The sequence below is a fragment of the Pinus tabuliformis genome, chromosome 2_2 (assembly GCF_031772625.1).
Source record: "Pinus tabuliformis cultivar Carrire ecotype Pingquan chromosome 2_2, CPIR1, whole genome shotgun sequence".
In the NCBI taxonomy this organism is placed as follows: domain Eukaryota; kingdom Viridiplantae; phylum Streptophyta; class Pinopsida; order Pinales; family Pinaceae; genus Pinus; species Pinus tabuliformis.
Genome location: NC_142300.1, coordinates 263,599,376 through 263,626,610, shown reverse-complemented (window position 1 = coordinate 263,626,610; position 27,235 = coordinate 263,599,376). Strand labels below are relative to the sequence as shown.

The window sequence follows — 27,235 nt, the reverse complement described above, 5'->3', positions numbered from 1 at the left end:
TATGGTGGAGGCCCATGGCTCTCAACGCTCACCCTACAAGTGCCAATGTGGCCCTCTGGAGGGCTAGGACCCCGTATAGGGAGACCAAGCCCCAAATGAAGACCCACCTGCAATCCTGCATAAGATCCAATGCGTCCCCTTGCCCTCCAATACAACAAGTCATTAGAATAATCAAGTAATAAAGTTTACAAGTCATGGGATCAAAGGGGCACTTCATGGTGGCATGCCCTTCCATAGTGGGCTTTGGCATGTAAAAGTGTCTCCAAGCTCAATAGGGGGCATTAACCAAGGACCCTATTAGGTGGTCTCAACCTCTAAAGGGGAGGACATGTCCGTACATTCCTCAAGTGGTAGTTGGCAAATGATATAATAATGGAATGGAGTGGGGATCAGGGGAATCATCCAGACCACATGTCAAAGTGCAAGGGTGGCTATAATAAGGGAAGCCCACACCTGGGTATATGAGTGTACGAGGGAGCAAATCGTGGTACATGAGCTAACCTAGCCTTTGTTTTTCACCCTTCTTCATATGTCTTTTACCTTTGATTGATTTTTCTTCATAACTGCTCCGGGTTCTAGGGAATGGAGAACATGATGTGTAATATGTAGTAGTGGATAGTAGGATACCCCCTTGAGATGGGGCAGTTCATTGCCCACCAAGTGTTGGGACAATCATGGGTTCCTTAATAATGAAGGGGGCTCATATAGGGCCCATAGGAACCAAGGTGATGGCCATGGGTAAGGGGTAGAGCTCATGTTTGGCTTTTGCCCACGTGCTAAATTTATGTGTCTCGACAATCTTTTGCATTTTGTGGTACATTTCCTGTTGTGAATAGCCAAATTAGGCTTTTCATTTTCTTTTTAGCTGCATCAACCTCTGGGGCATCGTTTCAGGACCAACCCATGGTGTGGACAAGGGGAGGGGGAGGCTAACCCTATGTGGACCCAGTGGGCACATGTGGACCCGGATGGGAAAAGAAATGAATGGGGCTAAAATGAGTGGAAGGGGAGTAACGTAGGTGGTATCGGGAAGCGAGACCACGCAACCAAAATCAGGATTTCCCATGTAGTGCCAGCCCTAAAGCTAACAGCCACTAAAGGAGATCCCACGAGACTAGGATACAAGGGTAACCATGAAATCGGGCAACGGAGACAAGAATACAAACCTAACCCACTCTTTCCACTGAATCCCCCCACCAATCCATGCCCACGAATTCCCATGAAAAGTAAACAAAATTATTCAACCAAACCAATGAAAAGTCATACCTTTGGGGTTGGGAGGCCCACCTTCAAACATACATTCGTAACAAGTGGGTGAGGGACCACATGGTTGGCTCACGTGGCGAAGAAAATTGGCACATCGAGCTATCGGGGGCTGCCAGGCGCTGTTGGCTGTCGGCTGAGGACCATCTAGGAGAAAAAAATTCTCCTATGCATACTACCCATAGGTGGTGGGTAACACACACCACAATCATGTTGATTTGGGGTAGCATCAGATGTGCTCTAGCCACGAAAATTGGTGGAGAGGCTAAAGCACATGAGATCTCCAATACCCAGAAATGGTTTGGGAAGAATCTAACCAGTTTGGGAGATATTAAAATAATTAATATTTTTAATGGAGTCCCTAAGTCTAAACTTAAGAAAAATAAAATATTAATGTGAATTAATATAAAACTGAGTTAGAAGGGTCCAAAAGGCATGGATCAAGCCAAATCTAATCTTAGTCATTGATTAGGGACTTAATCTCAGTCGTTGAATTGTCAACGAGAAAAATATAAGAGGAGGCTTGAGGGTCACTTGGAGAATACACCGAGTTGATCAACAATTCGATTTTTTGGGGCAGGGCTTGTTGAGGAAATCGAAGGAGTGATCAGAGTTGCAGCTGAGGGGCAATGAATGCAGTAGCACAGAGGCAAAGATAGTAATGGGAGCATCAGCGCAGAAGCCGGGATAGGGTTGACGTAGAGCCAGCTAGAGGCCACCAGAGGCCATGCAGAAGTAGCCAAAGGCCACACAAAGGCAGCCAGGAGCCGCGCAAACCCTGAGGAGGACCAACGTGGGACACGCAGAGGCTCCAGAGGCTGACGCAGAGCCCCGAGAGGCTGACGCTGGGCCAGAGAGGCTGACGCAGACCCTAGAGGCTGACGCTAGGAGATTTCGTGGGGCAGATTGGAACTGATATCTGTCTCCGACTAAGAGGTACTACTGTCGAGAGCATTCTCTATTGGGTGTGCCATTTTTGGCACCCAAATTGTATTCTGAAACTGCTTAATAATAAAACCCTCAGATAGTTGCACTGGTTTTCCCACATTGGGTTTTTCCGAGGACATTAGTCCAAAAATAACGGTGTCACTTGTGTGCTTGTTTCCCTTCAGTTGATGATATGTATGTGTTGAGACTGTACTTGTATTTATTTTCAATATTTACATGGTAAATAACTTGTTAATTAACAGAACAAGTAGGAAGAAATAAATCAGAAAGTACAAGAAGGATTTCTAACAATTAGACTTAGAAATTCCAACATGGTATCAAAGCGAGGTTGCAGATCACAGAATAAATGAGGGCATCAGCCGAGCAGAGCAGCAACAGCAGAAACAGTTGTCCCGAGTGACAAAAGTTGTTCTTAGTGGAAAAGCAGCAACGAAGGGGTGACGCAATGCCTGCATCATCAGTTCGAGCCGAAAGAGGATCGGGGCAGTGGCAGAGAGGAGCAGACCTGACCTACGCAGTGCCCGATCACCTTTCTCAATCAGGAAGGATTGATGCTTGTGGCCAGGAGGTGCGGATTTTGCTGGTGTCGGGATTGCGTAGAGCCTAGAGGCTCTAACCTTCAGTTTGTTGGGGCATAGGAGGCTGTGGGTAAGTTACGGAGTGAAGCTAGTGCGGTATTGTAGTCAGAACAGTACCTAACAGGGCAAGACCAAGGAGGAGGGAGTTGCTGCCGAGGATTTCTAGCCAAGAAATCCAGATCAGTGGTGCAGTTGCACTAACAATCGAAGTGGGGGCATCTAGACATTGGCAGAGGGGTTTCCAGGAGGGAAATCGAGGCTTAGAGGGAGTCACACCGAGAACTTCCTAGAGGGAAGTAGAGAGACTCGGAAGAGTCGAAAGAGGAGCAGCGAAATGGCAATGAATGGGGTAAGAGATCAGGACGGACTGGACAAACCCTCAAACTTCGTAGTCTGGAAGGCCAACATCTTGTTCGTTCTAGACAGGAATCGTCTCAAGCACTTCGCCTTGAACACAATAGCGATCCCAGTTGACCCGGCTGAGAACGAAAAGTACGAGGCAATGGCGAGGGCCAAGAGCATCATCCTTGACAGGGTCAAGGACCATGTAGTCACATATTGCTGAAAAGGACACTGCAAATGCGATGTGGTAGGCCCTGACGAAATTGTATCAACATACTTCCATGCAGAGGAAGATGCTACTAGAAAATCAGCTGCGATCATACCAAATGAAGAAGGGAGAACCAACAGACACCTTCCTCAGTCGATTGAAGGAGATCCAGGACCAGCTGACTTCCATAGGGGCCACGCCAGATGGGGAGATGTTGGTGAGGACCGCATTGAACGCAGTCTCAGAGGATTGGGAGGTATTTGTCCAGAGCATACTGGGCAGATCGACCCTTCCAGATTGGGAGGAACTGTGGGTGGCTCTTCGTCAAGAAGAGATCAAAAGGCTAACCAAGGCGGGAAGCAGCGGCAAGGAGGTCAAAATCAAAAAGGAGGAAGAGGAGGATGTTGTCCTAGCATCTGAGGGAAAGCAGGAGAAACGAAGGGACCTCTCCAAGGTCAAATGCTTCCACTGTGGGGAACTGGGTCACTATGCGAGCCAATGTCTGAGGAAGAAGAGCAAGGGAGAGGCTTTTGAGACCAAGGTTGCGCCAGCAAGGGCGGAGAAAGAAGTGGAGACAGATGATGACTGTGCCATGAGTGCTCATGCGCCACTTGAGACAAAGTGGGGAGACATTGGATGTAGTCAGACAGACTACAGGTGATGAGGGGCAGGATCCTCGAGGTACCCAACCTCTTGGATTATACCTTGCTACGGGAGCCCCGAAGAGGAGTAGCAGGACTGATGGATGTCAGAGTTGGGAGATCAGTTACTTCTCAGTAACTGAGTTGCAGTGCAGCAGTTAGTAGTGGCAGTGTTATGGGCAGCACGATGCAGCATGATGAGAGGGGTTGCAATGCAGATGTAGCAGTGGCAGTGGCAGGGCCATGGGCAGCAGCACAGATGCAAAGGGATCTGTTGTACAAATGCAGCAGTGGCAGTGGCAGGGCCATGGGTAGCAGTACATGATGCAACAGTGCAAAGGATGTTGGGCAGCAGGCCTAGCATCAGCGCAAGGGACCGATGCCGGATGATCAGGGTGATGTTCAATGAGGAGTATTACTAGAGCACAATCCTCGCTAAGAGGGAGTGTTGATTTTGGGTAGCATCAGATGTGCTCTAGCCACGAAAATTGGTGGAGAGGCTAAAGCACATGAGATCTCCAATACCCAGAAATGGTTTGGGCAAAATCTAACCAGTTTGGGAGATATTAAAATAATTAATATTTTTAATGAAGTCCCTAAGTCTAAACTTAGGAAAATAAAATATTAATGTGAATTAATATAAATCTGAGTTAGAATGGTCCAGAAGTCATGGATCAAGCCAGATCTAATCTTAGTCGTTGATTAGGGACTTAATCTCGGTCGTTGAATTGTCAACAAGAAAAGTATAAGAGGAGGCTTGAGGGTCACTTGGAGAATACACCGAGTTGATCAAGAATTCGATTTTCTGGGGCAGGGCTTGCTAAGGAAATCGAAGGAGTGATCAGAGTTGCAGCTGAGGGGCAGTGAATGCAGTAGCAGAGAGGCAGAGATAGTACCGGGAGCATCAGCGCAGAAGCTGGGAGAGGGTTGACGCAGAGCCAGCTAGAGGCCACCAGAGGCCATGCAGAAGCAGCCAAAGGCCAGGCAGAGGCAGCCAAGAGCTGTGCAGATCCTAAGGAGGGCCAGCATGGAACACGCAAAGGCTCCAGAGGCTGACATAGAGCCCTGAGAGGCTGGCACTGTGCCAAAGAGGCTAATGTTGGGCCAGAGAGGCTGACACAAACCCTAGAGGTTGACGCTGGGAGATTTCGTGGTGCAGATTGGGGCTGATATTTGTCTCCGACTGAGAGGTACTACTGTCAAGGGCATTCTCTGTTGGGTGAGCCATTTCTGGCACCCAGATTGTATTCTGAAACTGCTTAATAATAAAACCCTCAGATCGTTGCACTGATTTTCCCGCATTGGGTTTTTCCGGGGACAATAGTCCAAAAACAACGATGTCACTTGTGTGCTTGTTTCCCTTCAGTTGATGATCTGTATGCGTTGAGACTGTACTTGTATTTATTTTCAGTATTTACATGGTAAATAACTTGTTAATTAACAAAACAAGTAGGAAGAAATAAATCAGAAAGTACAGGAAGGATTTCTAACAGTTAGACTCAGAAATTCCAACAAATCAAAGAGATCTCACAAAACTTGTGCACTCAACAACAAATAAACTTTGTGCCTTCGTCCTTCCTTTATAGATTTGATCCATGCTAATTTTGGGCCTCATTCAAATTTAGAACTCGAGTCTCTAACTGGCAAGTTAACTGAGTCGAATTGGTTCTCTCTCTCCAATCATCACTGGAGTCATAACTCATCCTTACTTCAATCAATCACTGAAGCTCCAACTCGTTCTATCTGAACTCTAACTGCAACAAGGGTCCACATAACTGATCCTCCAACACCAAGCATGAACTCGTGAAATTATTCCCGCAAACTAGAAATAAGCTCACCATCTCCTTGAACTCGCTCCATGGTCAAAGAAGGACAACTCGTGGTCTTTTTGGCCAAGGCACAAGCCAAAGAAGACCTTCCACGCTAGAATTTTCAACACTCCCTCTTAGCGAGAAAGAGCTTTTGTACAAACTCCTAACTTATCTTTGAAATAGACAAAACTACTTCTTGACAATGCATTGGTCAAGATATTTGTTGTCTGCTCCTCTGTTGGAATGTACAGTAGCTTCACTATCCCTTTTTGTACATAATCTCTGAGATGATGATACCTGATCTCGATATGCTTGTTGCAATCATAAAAAATTGGATTCTCAAAGAGATTAATGTAACTCTAATTGTCACAATGTGTCACAGTAGGCTCCGTCCCTTGTCTGAAAAGTCCCACAAGCAACTTCCTCATCAAGATAGTTTCGCACACTACCAAACTAGCAGCCATGTACTCAGCCTCTGTTGAACTGAGGGCAATCAATCTTTGCTTCCTACAAAACTAAGAAACAGTTGTTGACCCAATGCTAAAGACGTAACCTAAAGCACTCTTCTGAGCTATGGAGCACCCAGACCAATCTGCATTTGTGAAGCCCTCAAGCCTCACTCCATCAACCTATCTATCCCACAATCCATGATCTATTGTGCCTCTGAGACACCTCAAAACATGTTTCGCAGTAACTCAGTGAACTCTAGTTACTTCCATCATTAACTGACTCAGACGATTTACTACAAAACAAATATCAGGTCGTGTGTTGACCAAATACATCAACGACCCGATGAGTTGCCTATATACTGTAGCATCTACTCACTCTGCTCTACTAGCATCCACCTTTCTTCAGTTTGTGACTAGAGGCGTGCCCATGGGCATGCAATCCTACATATGAAACCTCTTGAGAATAACTTGCGTGTACTTTCCCTGTCCAAAGAAGATCTCACCATTACCTTACCAAACCTCCAATCCAAGTAAATAGTGCATAAAACTTATACCCTTCATCTCAAACTCCCTTGCAAGGTTTGCCTTGCAATCCTAAATCAAGCTATCTGCTCCAATCAGTATAATATCGTCAACATAGAGCACTAGAATGAGTAGAAACCCTCTAACCATGATGTAGTACAAATTGAGATCCGCCTCATTGTTAGTGAAGCCCAATCCTCGAAGATAGTTGTCAATATGAGTGTACCATGTTCTCGGAGCTTGCTTGAGCCCATAAAAAGCTCTCTTCAGCCTGCACAAATGCATGTCTCTGTTGAACTGCTCAAACCCCTCTGGTTGCTCCATATAGATCTCCTCCTCAACCACTCAGTTGAGGAATGTTTTCTTCACATCCATTTAGTGGATCTTCCACCCCATTTGTGCTACAAGTGCCAAAATCATCTAATGGATGAATATCATGCTACTGGGGCAAACATCTCATAATAGTTTATGCCCTCAATCTGTGAGAAGCCCTTGCCCACAAACCTGGCCTTGTACTTCTCCACACTCTCATCTTCTTAATGTTTCACATCTTGTACACCCAGCGCGAGCCTACTATTGATTTGCCCTCTGGTCGTGGCACAATCTCCCAGACATCATTCTTCATGATGGAGGAATATTACTCCCACTATGGCACCCTGCCAAACCTTCTGAGAGGTTGCCTCCTCATAACAAGAAGCCTTTGTGTCCAACAACTTTGTCATGAGTGCCATATACCCAGTGTACCTTTGTGGCTGCTTCCTCTACCTGAAATAGAGCTAGGAGCTTCGGCATGCTCCAAGGCCTCCTGAATCAACCTGTCAGCCCACTTGGTTCTCTTCCTTCCTGTGCCAGGAGTCTCTAACTGAGTAGCTTCTTGCACTTGTCCTGGTCTCTCCTCCTCATCATTTTGTTGTGCATCCTGCTATGCGGCACTCTTGCCACGTAGCTAAGACCCAAACTGTGATCTTGGTTGAGGCTCTTCCTTGGGAGCGAGTAACTCCTCCTCAAGTACTCCAACCTGCTCTCGCTCTAAGGAATCCCTCAGAGCTCTGTCCTCCTCAAACCTCACATCCCGCCTGATAATTGTCTTCTTGAGTGATGGAATATACACCCTGTATGCCTGAGATGTCTCACTGTAACCCACAAAAATAACCTTTTAAGTTGTGGGCTCCAGCTTCTTCCTACTATCTTTGGACACACGATAGTAAACTTTTGTGCAAAATATGGGGAAGTGTAAAGCATCAGGCTTCTTGCATGTGAAAGCCTCTTATGGTGTAACTTGTCCAAGCACCCTGTGTGGACTCCTGTTCCACAAAAATATGGTAGTGTTGCACGCCTCTACCCACAAGAACATAGGCAATCCCTCATCATGCAACATGGCCCTGGCTGCTCCAACTATGTTGCGGTTCCTACCCTCGGCCACCCCATTCTGTTGAGGATTATCGGGTGTTGTCAGCTCTCTTCTAATGCCCTCCTTCGCACACTCATCCTTGAAGGCACTAAAGATATATTCCCCACCATTGTCACTCCTCGATGCTTTGATATTCTTCCCAGTCTGGTTCCCTACCAAGGCCTTAAACTCCATGAACTTGGAGAACACCTCCTCCTTCTTCATAAAGAATATCCATATCTTTTAGGAATAATCATCTATGAAAGTAACATAATACATGTGTCTCATAAGTGATTGAGAAAAGAAGGGCCCACATACATCTAAATGCACCAGCTACAAAATCCTTTTGCCTCTGCTATCTTGGCCTTGGAAAGATGTCTTGTCATACTTGCCAAGCATGCACCCATTGCACACTCCATTCTTGTCAAGACTTTCAAGACTCTACTATGGTAGCCCTATGGCTATCTGTTGCAGGATCTTCAACGCCTTGTGATGCAAGTGTCCCATGCACCTCTGTCGAAGTTCTCCTACATCTTCGCTTCGCCCACGTATTTCCTTGTTGCACAAGGCTTCGCATGTCTCAACCTGCAACCTGTAGAGATTCTTCATCCTCACCCCTATTTGCTTCATAGATCCAAAAGCTAGATGCTTGAGGTTGTTAGAGAATCATAAAAGCAGAAAGATTTTCCTCATCTTGATAATTACTTGTGATGTCTTTGCAAATTTTATTAGCTTCTTTAATGTCTTCTTTTATCTTCTTACATCAAGCAACTATCAAAACCAAATGCATGAAGATCAAAACAACAAGTGACACAGTATGTAGGATCTCAGTTAGGGCAAAAACCCTCTTTTAGGGGAAAACCCAAAAATTATCTTCTCTTCCTTTAGAACCAAATCAAAAGACAACCAAGACCTTTGACCAAGAACAAAGACCTCCTCCAATCCACCAAATCAGCCTCCCAAGATGATTAGCCAAACTTCAAAAGTCAACTCAAGTCAAATTGCTTCAATCTTGCATCAAACTCAGATTTCGGCCGTCCTACATCAGATTTTCGGTGCTACTGCAGACCTACAACTTCAACCCTCCTGCACCTTCGGATTCTTCACATGTGTAAGACAAAGATAAGGGAAAAATGGTCTTCTTCGTTCGCTAAGGTTCCTCCTTCGTTTTAGAGTTGCTCCTTCTTCTCCTAGGTATTTTTCACTTCTTTCTTCCTCTTGCAACTGCAGATCGAATCTTGGTTGAGTGAGTGATCAAATAAGGTCGAGTTGCACTTCTATATATAGCCTTCAGTGTGGTCGAATTCCTTTAGTAAGGTCGTCTTGTCTTCTCTTGAGGTCAACTTTGGTGGAGGAGTGAAAAATGACACTTTTTACAAAAAAATAATTTTATTGTTTGTACAATGAGCCCAATAAAGGTCTATTACATAAAAGACGAGGACAATGACACATGACATAAACCCTAGAAGCACTCAATGGGTGCTTTGACCTAGAATCAAAATACATAAAGCATGAAACCCATGCTTATCAATAATTTTCCTTTTATAATCATTATCCTTTCTCTTTCTTTTGACAAGTACATAAGTACATCATGACTCAAATACAATTATGAAGACCGATACTAGTTACATTTCTGAACACTCCCTCTTAACTAGGAAAGTATTCATAATTGTTCAACTGGTACAAGGTTGACCTCAATTTGAAATGTTGCAAGAAGAGTACAACAACATACACGATGCTAGGGACACCATAATTGCCCAGGTATCCTCTTAACAAGGACTAAGGTGTCATCAAGGTAACTGCCACTATAGGTACCATCAAGCTACAGCCCTGGTATCAATCCAACAAGATATAGATACCATCTAGGCCTCCATGCCCTGACACCAACCCTTACAGGGATCCAGGTATCATCAATACTAAACCAGAGCTTCACAAGACCAAGATACCCTCCCTCTGGGGATTTAGACATCATCAAACCACTGAGATCTCAATACTAGCTAGGCCAAGATGTCCTCCCAAGTACCGTCATACGAGCAGTTTTATGGTACTCATCTCTCCCTCTCAACCAAACCAGAGATATCCACCAGTCCAAGCATATAAACTTCTCAGGGAGAGATCAACACATCAGCTACCTCTTCAACCATTAGAACATCTAGTAGCTTCACGACCTCAACTAGTACTAGTACTTTTCATCAATATAAAATTTGTCCTCAACTATTATGATGTTACTTTAGGTCATCACAATATCCAAACCATTTTCATAAAAACTTCCTTCTTCAATTTCTCCAACAGCACCAAACCAGCTTCAGTACTTCTCAAGAACATCCAAGTCTTTGTTCACGATACATCAATACTAATCATCAGTAGTGCCTCAACTATTCTCCGATTCTTTTCCTTATCAATATCATGTCCCCTTTCTTAACTATGGTGGATATTATACTTTTCTTCATCCAAACTCACTCTCAACTTAGGGAGTTCAACAACTTTTATTCTTTCATCTTTGTAGATTCTTTCTTTTGCATCATCATATCATTAGAGAACTTTCAAAACTTCATTCCTTCATACGGCAACAGGGTCATCATTCAATTATTTTAAATTCATCAAGGTTCTTGCAGCTCCCTCTTCCATCATGCTCATCATCATTATAGGGTCATCATCAAGTATGAGGTAGACATATCTTTTACAACTTCTTGTAAAGTATGTGCCTGCGGATCTCAACAACAAGCATAACCAAGCACACAAATGTATATGGACAAGAGCATGAAGTAAAATTTACCAATATAGGGTTAGCATGTAATCATAAAGAGAGCATTTAGGGTTATCAAAACTTCAAACAACAGAATAAATCTTAGATATTCAAAACCTAAAGCTTTTTAGGGTTTCTATTGTACGAAAGCATTTATGCCTAGGGTTACACTTTAATGCCCTAGACTTTTACAATAACTTTTGCTAGGGTTTTGTCACAAACCCTAGATACCATCATCAAAACTTAAATATTAGATATACTACAACTAGACCAAGCTAGGGTTTCATGCATACTAAAACAAATACATCTAGGGTTTCATTACAATATTACATTAACTATTATAAGGGTTTCAATATAAACCCTAATTAATCAAACCCTAAAAGTTAGGGTTTCATCATATGTTCTAGATATTATCAACAAACCCTAAAAGGCTAGGGTTTTTATAGTGAACCCTAAAGGTTAGGGTTTTATCAAAGTGAACAAAAGATAGATAGTACGATAAGGGTTGATTTAATCTAAAGATCAATCACCCTAATAAATAAGAATCTTTATGATTCTATAGCAAAACCCAAAACATGAGAGAGTTAATAATATAGAGTATTTAAAAATGAAATTATCAAACCTTCTTATCTGATGAAGATTTGTTATAAGTCGTGTAATCTTACACATACCTTGAGTTGCTTCTTTTACAAACCTTGTAGGGTTTCTTATTGAAGAGCTCCCTCTGCAACAAAGCTTCTTTCTTCTTTTTCAAGTCTCCCTTTCAATCTAGCCATAATTCTTATTGTAAGCATTCCTTAGAGTATACCTGCAAACTTTCCTTCCAAGGAAAACATAAGAGAAAGGATTATAAACAAGCAACAAAAATGAAGCTAAATATATACAGGAAATCAACAACGAAAAAGGAAATAAAGAGCAAGATACTTATCTTTTTGTAAAATGGTGGGAAGCTCCCTCTTGATCTTACATCAATCTAGTCTTGTGAGGGATTCCTTTAAGTCATCAAAACAACTCAAGAACTTTCTAACTAAACATATTAAATCTATAAACCCAGAAATCAAAAAGAAAGATTGATCCTAGAGTCAAACATAAGAGAAATATTACAATGACTAAAATAATAACCTATACTATAAGTAAACGATATATGAGACTTAATAAAATAAGTCTTTGACATCATAATCCTTAGTTTTAGACTTCTTTGGAGGATTATCATCAATAGCAACTATAGTTTGGTCCCCTTCTCTCTTCTTGTTCTTAGGATTATCGAGGCATTGATTCCTATAATATCGCATTTTGTGACAATGATAGCATTCTATTTTAGAGAGATCAAACTTCCCATGATTTTTCTTTGGTCCCTTAAACTTCTTATTTCCTCCTTTCTTCTTGACATGAGCAGAGTAGGCATTTGAGGCATTTTCTTCATTTTCTTGCTTACCTTCTACCAAGGAAAGACGAGCTTCTTCTTGTATACAAGTAAACCACATTTCTTTGAAGGATGGAGAATTCTTCCAACTACTAATTCCAGCTGCAAAGGCATTCCAAGACTTTGGTAGTCCTAGAAGGGCAACAATCACAAGTTCCTTTTCAGGGACTATTTCATCAATTGCTTGTACATCTCTTATACAGGCGATTCTCACAAAATAGGAAGATATTGTATCATCTTTTGTCATTTAAAGTGTTCGAAGTTTATTATTTAGACTTGCCACTTGCCCAATATTCTTGATTGTAAACAACTTGGAAAGAGCATCATACATTTTTATTGAAGAATCTAGCATGGATATGTAGGGAATCAAGTTGTCTTTAACTCCATCCACAATTAGGTTCATGGCAATAATGTCAGTTTCTTTGTACTTTTCCTTTGCAGCATCATCTGAAGGTTCCTTGACTTTTCCTAGTACAAATTCCAATACCTTATTCTTTGCAAGGATGAGGTCCATCCTTGTCTTCCATGATCTATATTTAGAGGCTCCTTGAAGTTTGTTCTCAGATTTCATTGATGAGGCCATATGTATACTTTCTTGATGAAGACTAGATACATTTGTAGCCTTCAAAAGGATTTCTTCTTCAAACTAGCTTATAAGGAACCACTTCCTTCCTTCTATCAAATGGACTTTTCTTCTCCTTATGATCTTTCTTGAAAACTTCTTTGGAATTCTTCCTTAAAATGATGAGAGCTATTGATCTTCCAGCTTCCGTTTACCTTCTTCTTCACCTTAGCTCTGATACCATATTAGAAAATCATGAAGGCAGAAAGATTTTCCTTATCTTGATAATTACTTGTGATGTCTTTGCAAATTTTATTAGCTTCTTTAGTGTCTTCTTTTATGTTCTTTTCATCAAGCAACTATCATAACCAAATGCATGAAGATCAAAACAAGAAGTGACACAGTATGTAGGCTCTCAGCCAAGGCAAAACCCCTCTTCTTGGGGAAAACCCAAAAATTCTCTTCTCTTCCTTTAGAACCAAATCAAATGAGACAACCAAGACCTTTGACCAAGACAACAGACCTCCTCCAATCCACCAAGTCAGCCTCCCAAGATGATTAGCCAAACATCGAAAGTCTACTCAAGTCAAACTGCTTCAATCCTGCATCAAACTCATATTTCGGCCCTCCTGCAATATATTTTCAGCCCTACTGCAGACCTACAACTTCGGCCCTCCTACAATATATTTTCAACCCTACTACAAACCTACAACTTTGGCCCTCCTGCAACTTCAGATTCTTCGCACAAGTGAGTCATAAATAAGACAAAATTAGACTTCTACCTTCGTTAAGCTTCCTCCTTAGTTTTAGGGTTTCTCCTTCTTCTCCTAGGTATTTCGCACTTCTTTCTTCCTCTTGCGACTGCAAATCGAAACTTGGTTGAGTGAGTGATCAAATGAGGCCGAGTTGAACTTCTATATATAGCCTTCTGTGTGGTCGAATTCCCTTAATGAGGCCTACTTGTCTTCTCTTGAGGCCGACTTGGTGGAGTGACAAAAGACACTTTTTACATAAAAATAATTTTATTCCTTGATACAATGAACACAATAAGGCTTTATTACATAAAGACAAGGGCAATGACACATGACATAAACCCTAGAAGCACTCAATGGGTGCTTTAACCTAGAATCAAAATATATAAAGCATGAAACCCATGCTTATAAATAATTTTTCTTTTCTAATAATTTTTCTTTCTCTTTCTTTTAACAAGTACATAAGAATTAAATCATGACCCAAATACAATTATGAAGATCGATGCTAGTTATGTTTCTCAACACTCCCTCTTAACTAGGGAGTTATTCATAATTGTTCAACTGGTACAAGGTTGACCTCAATTTGAAAAGTTCCGAGAAGAGTACAACAACATATGCAATGCTAGGGATACCCTAACTGCCAAGGTATCCTCCCAACAGGGACTAAGGTGTCATCAAGGCAACTGCCACTATAGGTACCATTAGGCTACAACCCTGGTATTAATCCAACAAGGTATAGATACCATCTAGGCCTCCATGCCCTCATACCAACCTTTAAAGGGATCCAGGTATAATCAATACTAAACCGGAGCTTCACAAGACCAAGATACCCTCCCTCACCAGGATCTACACATCATCAAACAACTGAAATCTCAATACTAACCAGGCCAAGATGTCCTCCCAAGCACCATCATATGCGCAGTTTTATGGTACTCATCTCTCCCTCTCAACCAAACTAGAGATATCCGCCAATCCAAGAATGTAAACTTCTCAGGGAGAGATCAACACATCAGCTACCTCTTCAACCATTAGAACATATAGTAGCTTCACGACCTCAACCAGTACTACTACTTTTCATCAATATAAAATTCAAGGTCCTCAACCATTTTGATGCTGCTTTAGGTCATCACAATATCCAAACACATTTTCATGAAAACTTCCTTCTTCAATTTCTCCAACAGCACCAAACCAGGTTCAGTACTTCTCAAGAACATCCAAGTCTTTACTCATGATACTTCAATACTAATCATCAATAGTGCCTCAACTATTCTCTGATTCTTTTCCTTATCAATATCATGTCCACTTTCGTAACTATGGTGGATATTATACTTTTCTCCACCCAAACTCCCTCTCAAATTAGGGAGATCAACAAATTTTATTCTTTCATCTTTACGGATTCTTTCTTTTGCATCATCATATCATCAGAGAACTTTCAAAACTTCATTCCTTCATACGAAAACAAGGTCATCATTCAATCATTTTAAAGTCATCAAGGTTCTTGCAACTCCCTCTTTCCATCATGCTCATCATCATTATAGGGTCATCAATAAGTATGAGGTAGACATATATTTTTACAACTTCTTATAAACTATGTGCCTGCAAATCTCAACAACAAGCATAACCAAGCACAGAAATTTATACGGACAAAACCATGAAGTAAACTTTACCAATATAGGGTTAGCATGTAATCATAAAGAGAGCATTTAGGGTTACCAAAACTTCAAACAAGAGAATAAATCTTAGATATTCAAAACCTAAACCTTTTTAGGGTTTCTATTGTACGGAAACATTTATGTCTAGGGTTATACTTTCATGCCCTAGACTTTTACAATAACGCTTGTTAGGGTTTTGTCACAAACCCTAGATACCATCATCAAAACTTAAATATCAGATATACAACTAGACCAAGTTAGGGTTTCATCCATACTGATACATATACATCTAGGGTTTCATTACGATATTACATTTACTATTATAAGGGTTTCATTATAAACCCCAAAAGTTAGGGTTTCATCATATATTCTAGATATTATCAACAAACCCTAAAAGGTTAGGGCTTTTTTATAGTAAACCCTAAAGGTTAGGGTTTTATCGAAGTGAACAAAAGATAGATAGTATGATAAGCGTTGATTCAATATAAAGATCAATCACCCTAATAAATAAGAATCTTTATGATTCTATAGAAAAACCCTAAACAGGAGAGAGTTAAGAATATAGAGTATTTAAAGATAAAATGATCGAACCTTCTTATGTGATGAAGACCTATTATAAGTCGTGTAATCTTACACATACCTTGAGTTCCTTCTTTTACAAACCTTGTAGGGTTTCTTATTGAAGAGCTCCCTCTGCAACAAAGCTTCTTTCCTCTTTTTTAAGTCACCCTTTCAATCTAGCCATAATTCTTATTGTAAGCATTCTTTAGAGTATACCTACAAACTTTCCTTCCAAGGAAAACATAAGAGAAAGGATTATAAACAAGCAACAAAAATGAAGCTAAATATATACAAGAAATCAACAATGAAAAAGGAAATAAAGAACAGGGTACTTATCTTTTTGTTAAATGGCGGGAAGCTCCCTCTTGATCTTACATCAATCTAGCCTTGTGAGGGATTCCTTTAAGTCGTCAAAACAACTCAAGAACTTTCTAACAAAACATATTAAATTTATAAACCTTAGAAATCAAAAAGAAAGATTGATCCTCGAGTCAAACAAAAGAGAAATTTTACAAGGACTAAAACAATAACCTATACTATAAGTGAACAATATATGAGACTTAATAGAATAACTCTTTTGACTTCAGAATCCTTAGTTTAAGACTTCTTTGGAGGATTGTCATCAGTAGCAACTGTAGCTTGGTCCCTTTCTCTCATCTTGTTCTTAGGATTATCAAGGCATTGATTCTTATAATGTCCCATCTTGTGACAACGATCGCATTCTATTTTAGAGAGATCAATCTTCCCATGATTTTTCTTTGGTCCCTTAAACATCTTATTTCCTCTCTTCTTAACATGAGCAGAGTAGGCATTTGAGGCATTTTCTACATTTTCTTGCTTACCTTCTATCATGGAAAGACGAGCTTCTTCTTGTATACAAGAAAACCACATCTCTTCAAAGGATGGAGAATTCTTCCAACTACTAATACTAGCTACAAAGACATTCCAAGATGTCGGTATTCCTAGAAGGGCAATAATCACAAGTTCCTTTTCAGGGACTATTTCTTCAAATGCTTGTAGTTCATATCTTATATAGGCAATTCTCACAAAATAGGAAGAAATTGTATCATCTTTTGTCATTTTAACTGTTCGAAGTTCATTCTTTAGACTTTCCACTTGCCCAATATTCTTGATTGTAAACAACTTGGAGAGAGCATCATACATTTATATTGAAGAATCTAGCATGGATATGTAGAGAATCAAGTTATCTTTAACTCCATCCACAATTAGGATCAAGGTAATAATGTCAGTTTCTTTGTACTTTTCCTTTGCAGCATCATCTGAAGGTTCCTTAACTTTTCCTAGTACAAATTCCAATACCTTATTCTTTGCAAGGATGAGGTCCATCCTTGTCTTCCATGCTCTATGGTTAGAGGCTCCTTAAAGTTTGTTCTCAGATTTCATTGATGAGGCCATATGTATACTTTCTTGAGGAAGACTAGATATCTTTGTAGCCCTCAAAAGGTTTTCTTCTTCAAACTCGCTTATAGGGAACCAAAACTTTTATATTATCTTTCAAGACTTCCTTCCTTCTATCAAATGGACTTCTCTTCTCCTTACGATCTTTCTTGAAAACTTCTCTGGAATCCTTCCTTAAGATAATGAGAGTTATTGATCTTCCAGTTTCCTTTTTCCCTCTTCTTCACCTTAGCTTTGATACCATGTTAGAAAATCATAAAGGCAGAAATATTTTCTTTATCTTGATAATTACTTGTGATGTCTTTGCAAATTTTATTAGTTTCTTTAATGTCTTCTTTTATCTTCTTATCATCAAGTAACTATCAAAAACCAAATGCATGAAGATCAAAACAACAAGTGACACAGTATGTATGGCTCTCAACCAGGGCAAAACCCCTCTTCTACGGGAAAACCCAAAAATTCTCTTCACTTCCTTTAGAACCAAATCAAATGAGACAATGAAGACAAAATACCTCCTCCAATCCACCAAGTCAGCCTCCCAAGATGATTAGCCAAACTTCAAAAGTCAACTCAAGTCAAATTGCTTCGATTCTACATCAAACTCAGATTTCAACCCTCCTTTATAAGATTTTCAACCCTACTGCAGACCTACAACTTCGGCCCTCCTGCAACTTCAGATTCTTCACACGTGTGAGTCAGAGATAAGAGAAAAACGGTCTTCTTCCTTCGCTAAGGTTCCTCCTTCTTCGTTTTAGGGTTTTTCCTTCTCCTAGGTATTTCGCACTTCTTTCTTCCTCTTGCTTGATCGGCACTTGGTTGAGTGAATGATCAAATGAGGTCGAGTTGCACTTCTATATATAGCCTTTTGTGTGGTCGAATTCCCTTAATGAGGTCGACTTGGTAGAGGAGTGACAAATGACACTTTTTACATAACAATAAATTGATAAACCAAAACAAAAAACAAAAAAACACAAAAAACTCTTTGATACATTGAGCCCAATAAGGGTCTATTACATAAAGAAAAGGACAATGACACATGACATAAATCCTAGAAGCACTCAATGGGTACTTTAACCTAGAATCAGAATAAATAAAGCATGAAACCCATGCTTATAAATAATTTTTCTTTTATAATAATTTTTCTTCCTCTTTCTTTTGACAAGTACATAAGAATTACATCATGACTCAAATACAATTATGAAGACCAGTACTAGTTACATTTCTCAACAGAGGTAAGCCTTACCTTTGTTGAAGATGACATCATGTTATGAATAAAATATATATATATAATAATAATACAAATAATGTAAATAACAATAATAATGATTAATGATAAATTAATTAGTAGTTAGTTAGTGAAAAGGCATGTCTCTAAAGGACATGACCATTTGTGAAGAGGTACCTGCCTAGGTATATCAGCAGGCCTTCACCCTCATTGTAATCATCTCATTAATTCTTTTATATACTATTCAATATACATTTACTTGTCCTACAATGGATGTCTTTGTCTTCAAAGTATTCTAAAGATTATTGTTGTGTATACGAACTTTGTTTGTTACATTGGTATCAGAGCCACGTCTAATCCCGGCCTTTGGCCACTAAGTCTCCATCAACGTAGTTATCGTCACGATCAAGTGTTTCACTATATACTTGGAGGTTCTCCATTCTGTCGAATTCATCGTCAGGCCTTTGGCCATTCAAAAGAAATTAATAATAATAAATAAATAAAACATTGGAAAAAATAAATAAATAAATAATAAAAAGATAATAAAAATAAATGAATAAATAACAATAAAATAAAATAAAAATTTATATAAACCAAAAACAAAAAGAACAAAAAAAACACAACCCATACAACCCCATTAACTCTCGACCAGCATCCATTAGCCCATACCGCCCCCATTGACTCTTGATCGGCGTCCCTACAGTCATAGCCAGCCACAGCAACCGCATGCATTCCGCCCTGACCATTTTCCTTTGTCGTGGTTGCCTATTCTACCGCGTGCGGATTCCAATCCATCGTTGACCACTCACATCCCCTGGTAAGGTTTAAAAAGAGCATATAAATAAAAATAACTAAAAAATAAAAGTGTCGATATTAAAAAGGTTATATATATATATATATAGAAATTGTCTTGTTGTCGTGCTAACAACCTCCTCTGCTAGAGCCTTCGTTGCCCTATTTCACCCTCCTTCATCCACAATCGACAGCACTCATCCAATAAATCGACGGTCGACTATGCCCAAACCCTTCTATACGGAAATCTCCCCACACACCCAACCAAACGCCTCGTCTTTCCACCATAGTCACGACTCATCTAATTTGATACGCCTCCATTCCTTATCAACTGTACAAATTCATCATCGGCATTTTCCTAATTCAAGGTGACCCATCTGTGAAATCACATCGGTCATTTTAGTTTTCTTAGTTTAATCAAGTATTAACGAAGTCATTTAAAAAGAAAAACAAAAAAAAATGTGTTGCTACCAAGTACATCGATTATAAATAACAGTGGGAAAAGGGTTCTTTTGTCTCCAAATTATAGTGGCAACATTGTCCACGCTAATTGAAGAATCAAGCTCAACTCAAAAGTCATCGAAGAAACGTGAATCAACAGGGTTTCTTAAAGTAACCCTTCATAACGAGTACTAAAAAAATTTATAGCTCATATCTTAATTCATTCAAATTCGGATCATTATTTACAATGAAGATAAAGTATTAAAATACGTTGAAAGCATTATATTTCAAGGTATATACTTCAATTAAAATAGCAACCCTATAAGTAAATATTAAAAAGGGATACTTTTCAAAGCTCAAGTCTATTAAAAGGTTTCTAAGTTCCAAAGTTACAAAAGAAAGCAATTCTTACTTTTATTAATAGAATAAATAAATAAAAACAAGGAGATATTATTATATCACCAAAAAGGAAAAATAATATTTTAAAAAAAAAAGGAGAAGGTTCCAATTCAAGATTTTAAAAGGAGTTATACTTAGAAAGGATTTGAAGGGATACTAAGTTTCAAAGGTTTATTAAGAAAAGAAAAAAAAAAAAAAAAAAAAAAGAGGAATAAAAAATTGCTAAGGAAAGGGGATATATATAGAGAGAGAGAGAATAAAAGAAAGGTTATTAAAAAAAACTTCTTGCAAGTTAAAAAGGGTTATATTAAAAAAAAAAAAAAAAAATAATATATATATATATATATATTATAAAAGTGATTTGAAAAAGGAATTCAAAAAAAGAACAAAAGATGAGTTCCACACAACAATCATTATTTTGGACTAAATGCCCATTTTGTATAACATACATTGAATATCCATGGATTCATAAAAATTGTGAATTATTTTGTCCAACATGTAGAAAATTATTTAATGCGGAAGAATGTCAAGATGATGTATTGATGCAAATGACAGAACGAGAGGAAAAACTTGCAAAACTAGAACAAAAATTAATAGAAAAGGATGAGGAAATTTTGCATCTAAGGGACCATAGCCAAAAATTACTTGCGAATGTCAAGAAGTCCAAGGAAAAAATGAAAAATTAAAAGAAAAAGAAAAAAGAATATGTCAAAAAGAAATTCAACAAGAATCTATCAGAGAAGGAAGAAGAAAAATTGTGTTTACAAAACCTAAATCAGAGGTTATTAGAACAAATCAGAGATCTAAAAGATGAGAAGCTTAAAAGTCAAACAATTGAAAATAAGGTTGATGAATCAAAAACCAAAGAACTATTACGTCTCAGAAACCATAATTAAAGTCTACTTACTCAAATAAAGAAACTTAAGGATGATAAGAAATCATTAAAAAACAAGTTAGAAGAACTACTCACGAAAGAAGTGTCGAAATCTTTAGTCCACGTTGAAGAAAAATATATGAACACCGATCCAACCAATATCACAACTCAAGAAAATGACAAGCCAGTTGAAGTAAAAACACAATTAAATGTTGCAGTCAGATAATGGAAATTCCAAGTGAATATTTTGTAACCAATTCAGCAACATCAGTACCTGAAGTAAATTAGGAAATTGCCAATCAGATGATAAGAGAAAATCAAATCATCAATATTCTTTATTGACATCCAAACCACAAGAGTAGACATCCCAATCAGTCTACGTATTTGAATCACTCAAAATAGAAACAACAAACTCATGTTCTGAAGAATAATGATGTCGGCACAATTAAAATGACGATAGCAAATAATCCTAGCTATCACGTAATTGCCAAGTTCTACAGAAAATTAATTTAGGATGGTCTGATCCATTCTCAGTTCGACAATTTTATTTATCACTCCAAGGATCATATCAACTTGTATCAACAAAGATGACAGGTTCTAAAACGAGAAGACATTCAAAACAAAAAAAGAGATCGTCTTTTCATCAACAAGCTTTGAGGACAAAGCTTTTTGAGGAGGAAGACAATGTTATGAATAAAATATATATATAATAATACAAATAATGTAAATAACAATAATAATGACTAATGATAAATTAACTAGTAATTAGTTAGTGAAGAGGCATGTCTCTAAAGGACATGACCGTTTGTGAAGAGGTACCTACCTAGGTATATAAGCAGGCCTTCACCCTCATTGTAATCATCTCATCAATTCTTTTATATACTATTCAATATACAATTACTTGTCCTACAATGGATGTTTTTGTCTTCGAAGTATTTTGAAGATTATTGTTGCGTATATGAACTTTGTTCATTACACACCATAACCCTTGTCCTCTAGGGTTTCCACCAAAACAAGGTTCTTCTTCAGGCCTAGAACATAGAGGACATCTCTAAGATGGAGAGAGCTCTCAGACTCCCTCTCAAAGCTAACAGTACCAACTCCCCTAGTCACGTACTTACCATTATCTCCTAGCTTAATGAGAACCTGCATGTCCTTCTCCTCCAGCTGTCTGAAATACTCCCTGTTCCCAATCGTGTGGAAGGACACTCTAGAATCAATATACCACGTGTTGCTACCTACTAAGCTTGCCATGCAAGCTATCAATGAAAAGTCTTTCTCAGACTGAGAAGCAAACCCATCTATCTCAACTGATGCAGCCACATGGTCCTTATTGGACCCCTTCTTCCTACTAGGGCACTTTGTAGCATAGTGCCCCATCTCGTGGCAATGGAAGCACTTGATCTTGCTTAGATCTTTCTTCTTCTTCTTGCCCTTCTAACTGGTATCGGCCTTGCCTTTTCCCTTCTTTTCCTTGGCTTTGCTGCCTTTTCCTGTCAGGGCAAAGTTCTGCTCAACCTTTGTCTTTGTTGATCTACCATCTCTTCTTCTTGAACGCAGTCACTCCAAAACATTTCCCAACTTGGAAAATTTTCTCTGCCATACCAAGACTTGTGGAGTCCTAGAAGCACAAGACTTACAAGGTCTTTTTTTGCTATTGTCTCACCCACACCACCTAGCTCATCTCGAACCTGATTGAACTTTGAAAGATATGTTATGATGGGCTCTCCTTTGCTCACCTGAATACTTCCTCGCTTCTCCTTGAGAGCTAGCTTCCTGACATCACTAGAACCCTAATATAGACCTAAGATGGCTTTAAACATGTTATATGTTGTCTTCTACCCATGGAGATGAGCGATAATATGGTCTTTTATCCCCTCTAGAATGATCCTCCTCACCTTGGTATCGTTCTTGTTATACTGGGCCAACTGTTGGGGATCTTGAGGTGGCACTATAGCGTGCTTTATAAACTCGAGCACCCCATTATCTTCCAACACTACTAACATCTGCTCATTCCATGAGCAGAGAAGTTAGAGGCTCCCTCTAAACAATGATCTGCACTCAGTCCTTGGTATGTCATATATCCAAAGAACTGCTCTTCAAACTCTAGTGCTAGCCTTCCTGACTTCTCTGCGCTCTTCGCTAACTGATCAATTTGGCGCTGGTCTTTATGTCGATCTCTACTTTGATATCATGTTAATTTTCCATAAAACTCTGCAACTACTTAGCAAATAACTGAAAACAAGGCAAACAATACTAAAACCAAATTTAATTTCACCAAGACACTGAGTTTCTTAATTGATAAGCAACGGAATATAAACACAGAGATAGAAACACAATCACACAAATTGACACACTTGATTTCTCAAGAAACCCAACTGGGAAAACCTACTTCTTTGTTGTAGTATTTTATTGATCAAGCTTGAGCAATTAAATCTCTTACAAGGCAGTTTGCTTCTTTGTTGTAGTATTTTATTGATTGAGCTTGAGCAATTGAATCTCTTACAAGGCAATCTGTCACACTAAGAACAACCGTGTTCTCTCATTGAACTAGCTTGGACTCACCCTTCAAAACTCGTGATGCCTGCTCCTAATCCTTTGCACACTAGCAGCCCTATTTCCTAGCGCACTAGGGCCTATATTCTTGCACACAAAATCTCCTATTTTGTAGCGCACTAAGCTCCTAAGTCTATGCGCACTTGGTCGCTATTATGTAGCGCAAATCTGCTCAATAAACCCGTGCGTTCTTGCTCCTTAAGGCTACACACACCACAAGCAAAGAGATTTCACAAAACTTGTGCACCCAACAACAAATAAACTTTGTGCCTTCTCCTTCCTTTATGGAGTCAATCCATGCTGATTTTGGGCCTCATTCAAATTTAGAACTCAAGTCTCTAACTAGCAAGTTAACTGAGTTGAACTGGTTCTCTCTCTCTAGTCATCATTGGAGTCATAACTCATCCTTACTTCAATCAATGTCTGAAGCTCCAACTCGTTCTATCTGAACTCAAACTGCCATCCAATCCTATAGTTAACCTCCAACATTCTTTGTGGAACATCCTAATTTTAGTTTCGAAGTACTTTATTATCTAGTTTAGGGACCACTTTGCAGTGAGGTAGAAAACCTGAATCCTGATAAAATATAGTAATATTGGAATAAAGGAATTTTTTGGAAGGAGCTGGCAGAGTACTATGTTGAGTAACAGAAGAACCCATCACGAAACTGCACACAAACCAATGAACAAGCAAAGGAAATCACCTTAAATTATCTACAACGTTGAAGTGATCCTTAGTGTGATTCTTCACTTACTGTTATGCCTGGTTCATAGTTCATTCCATTAGCAAAATGATTGATTCTAATTGTTAACTTCCCCTGACAATAATGATCTTGAAAAGCATCCCTTATCACAACACACCAATCAATATGAAATCTCACTAAGAGTGGACCAGCAGCTGGTAGTGGAAACATGGCTCCATATGTTCAAAGAACAAGAGCCAGAATCAGAAATGCATACCTTCAAAGCCATGGTGAGATTGTGGGTGCATCAGAAAGTCATACCTACAAAGCCATGGTGAGATTGTGGGTGCAGAATAAGCATGGAATTATGTTTGAGCTACGAGCTTCGCCACCTCAAGATCAAATCTCAGCAATAATCATGCCTGGTTGTATTAAACAAATTTTAGAAAGAGGAAATACACAACTTTCTAGGTCATAGAAGAAAGTTTTGCCCATGTTTGAATCTTCATACTTACAAGTGAATCTCGATTCTTGTCCCATGCTTACAAGCGAATTGATGTAACCAAGTTCATTAAAAGTTAGTTGAGCCTCAGCAATGATCCTAGAGTGCCTCCGATAAGGATGGACCACATTCAATTCTATTTAGAGGATTTTATTTGAGCTACCCAATAGAATCCAGTCGCATACTAGTGATAAAAGAGGCCAATTAACAGAATAACTGAACATTATAGGGAATTCCAACTCGATCATTAACATGTGTAGAGGCAATTGGTTGGCAGGAAGCTGGAAACCAAGACGGTTGCTAGAAAACTTATATGGGAGCGATCCTGCAACCAGCTACCTTGGAAACTTGTCAATGTGATGATAGAATGACGAAACACGATTTGAATTCGAAGAAGTTAGACTACTATGTTATTTGGAGTACATATTTTTGTCGTAAATTTATTTCTGTCTGCATACAGGGTAAACAGAAACAAATTTCATGTTGTTTTGTTCCTGATTGTAGACTCGGTACATTAATCTGGGGTCTTCTATGGCCTAGACTCTAGAGTGGCAACAGCCACGTTGTATCTACAAATTCTTGCAATATTTAATCGAAAATATTTCAAAATTGGCTTTAGACAAGAAAAAAATGTCGGGAAATTAAGAGATTTATTTAAAATTGAATTTATCTTTCTATTCATCTACTAAATATAGCAATAAAGAACACGATCTCAATACATAAATCGGCTCCCGGTAGACTCTCCCGGCTGTTTTTCCTATCTGTCAAAAACTTCACATAAATTTCTACGTTCCTTGTCCCGATAGCTCAAAACTCAGCAGCATTTCCTTCTACCGTCTAAAAAGAATGTTTTCCCCTTCTGTAAGATGTCGTTCGAGACCTGTATGTATCGGGTCTCGATAGCTCAAATTTAAGCAGTATTTAAGGTTTGTCGTAAATATGTGAATAGTCAGAAACGGAACATCCTTAATCTGGGCCCTGTCATGGCTTAGACTCTGGAGTAGCAATAGCCACAGTGCATCTACGAATTCTTGAAATCTTTAATTAGAAATTACTTAAATTTTATTTTTAGGTGGGGGGAAATGGGAGAAATTAAAAAATTTATTTAAAATTGAATTTATCGGTTACAAATCTAGCAATAAAGAACACACGGAGAATCATCTCAGAACATAAAACGGATACTCTCCTCTCTTTTTCCTATTTGTAAATAACTTCACATAAACCTAGCTTTAATCTTCTTGTCTCAATAGCTCATTACTCAGTAGCATTTCCTTCAACTATTTATAAAGCATGTTTTTTTCCATTCTTTAAGATCTCGTCCGAGACTCGTATCTACTCTATCGTCTAATCTGAAAACAAAAACCAAAAAAAACTTCCAAAGCCCTACGTTCTGTGCCTCCATAGTTTAAGATTAGCAGTATTTACTGTTTTTTGCAAAAAGACGTGAATGGATTTCTAGAATGAAAGCAGGCGAAAGTGAAGACCTTAATATGAAGAACTCCACCGCCAAGCTCGCTGCCGTTACTTGTGGTGAATTCCATCCAAGCATTGTTCTTGTAGAAACATGCTCCTTTCCACTCTGCTGAGCCATTGACGCCAGGTGCTCCGACGAACAGAGGCAACAAATCGACGTCGTTGTGCAGAGAATTGAGGATAGGCCAAGCGACCTGCCGAGGTAAAGCCGGCAATATATCTTTCGGCCGAAACGGCACCTTTAACCCGCCCACGAATGCGATGCCATACAAAATTAGCAACAAAGACACCGTAATCCGCAGAGCGTGAGACATGCTTCTGGGCAGTCCAGGATTCAATCACCTGTTTGTGAAGTTAGATTTCATGATTCTAAAGAGAGCGCCCTTTTATTCCGCGGAATAGAAAGGCCCGGGAATCAATATGGCGAGCCATTACAAGCGCGGTGTTCCGTGTGTGATTTGAAAGGAAAGTGACATACCGACGGCAGCGGAAGGGAATATTGTGGTAGCTTGGAATTTCGTCTACGACTGGGAAACTGACGGAAGTCGGGACAGAAACCCCATCGCACAGTCTTTCCGAACACAAATTACATATTTGACACCGTCGTCTTTATCCAATTTGAATATACGTCTTCACAATGGGAGTTACAGACTTTCCTAACCTTCATCGTCGGTATCATATCTTTTTCCATATCCTTTTTTAAACTGTGGGAAAAATTGACAGAATTTAGTGGCCTGCTTAGTTATCCAATATGAAAGACGGTTGCCTTATCAGAAATCAGGTGATGATCCGTAAGAGGGAAAATTTTACTCATATGGGTGTTTTATCAATTCCCTGTTTCTTTAGGGACGATGAAAAAAGAACTTTTAACCAGAATAATTATTTTAACTAAAGTAGTATCAAACAAGAAAGTTAATAATCTTTATCATCATGTTCACAGATTATATATATTTTCAATAACACTTAACTATGTGTATATATAAGTTTAAGTTTAATTATTTTATTTATTTAGAAAGCAGTATTT

General features: G+C 39.1%; 1 protein-coding gene across 1 annotated transcript in view; it reads right to left on the bottom strand.

The window, feature by feature from the left end:
* The window catches only part of LOC149192310 (inositol-1,4,5-trisphosphate 5-phosphatase), a 211,139-nt gene extending 184,210 nt beyond the window's left edge, over positions 1–26,929 (bottom strand). Inside the window, exon 1 of the mRNA XM_089404538.1 lies at positions 26,223–26,929. Coding sequence (XP_089260664.1) covers positions 26,223–26,525 — 303 coding nt within the window. The 5' untranslated portion in view covers positions 26,526–26,929. The remainder of the gene's footprint in view (positions 1–26,222) is intronic.
* Between the last annotated feature and the right edge of the window lie 306 nt (positions 26,930–27,235).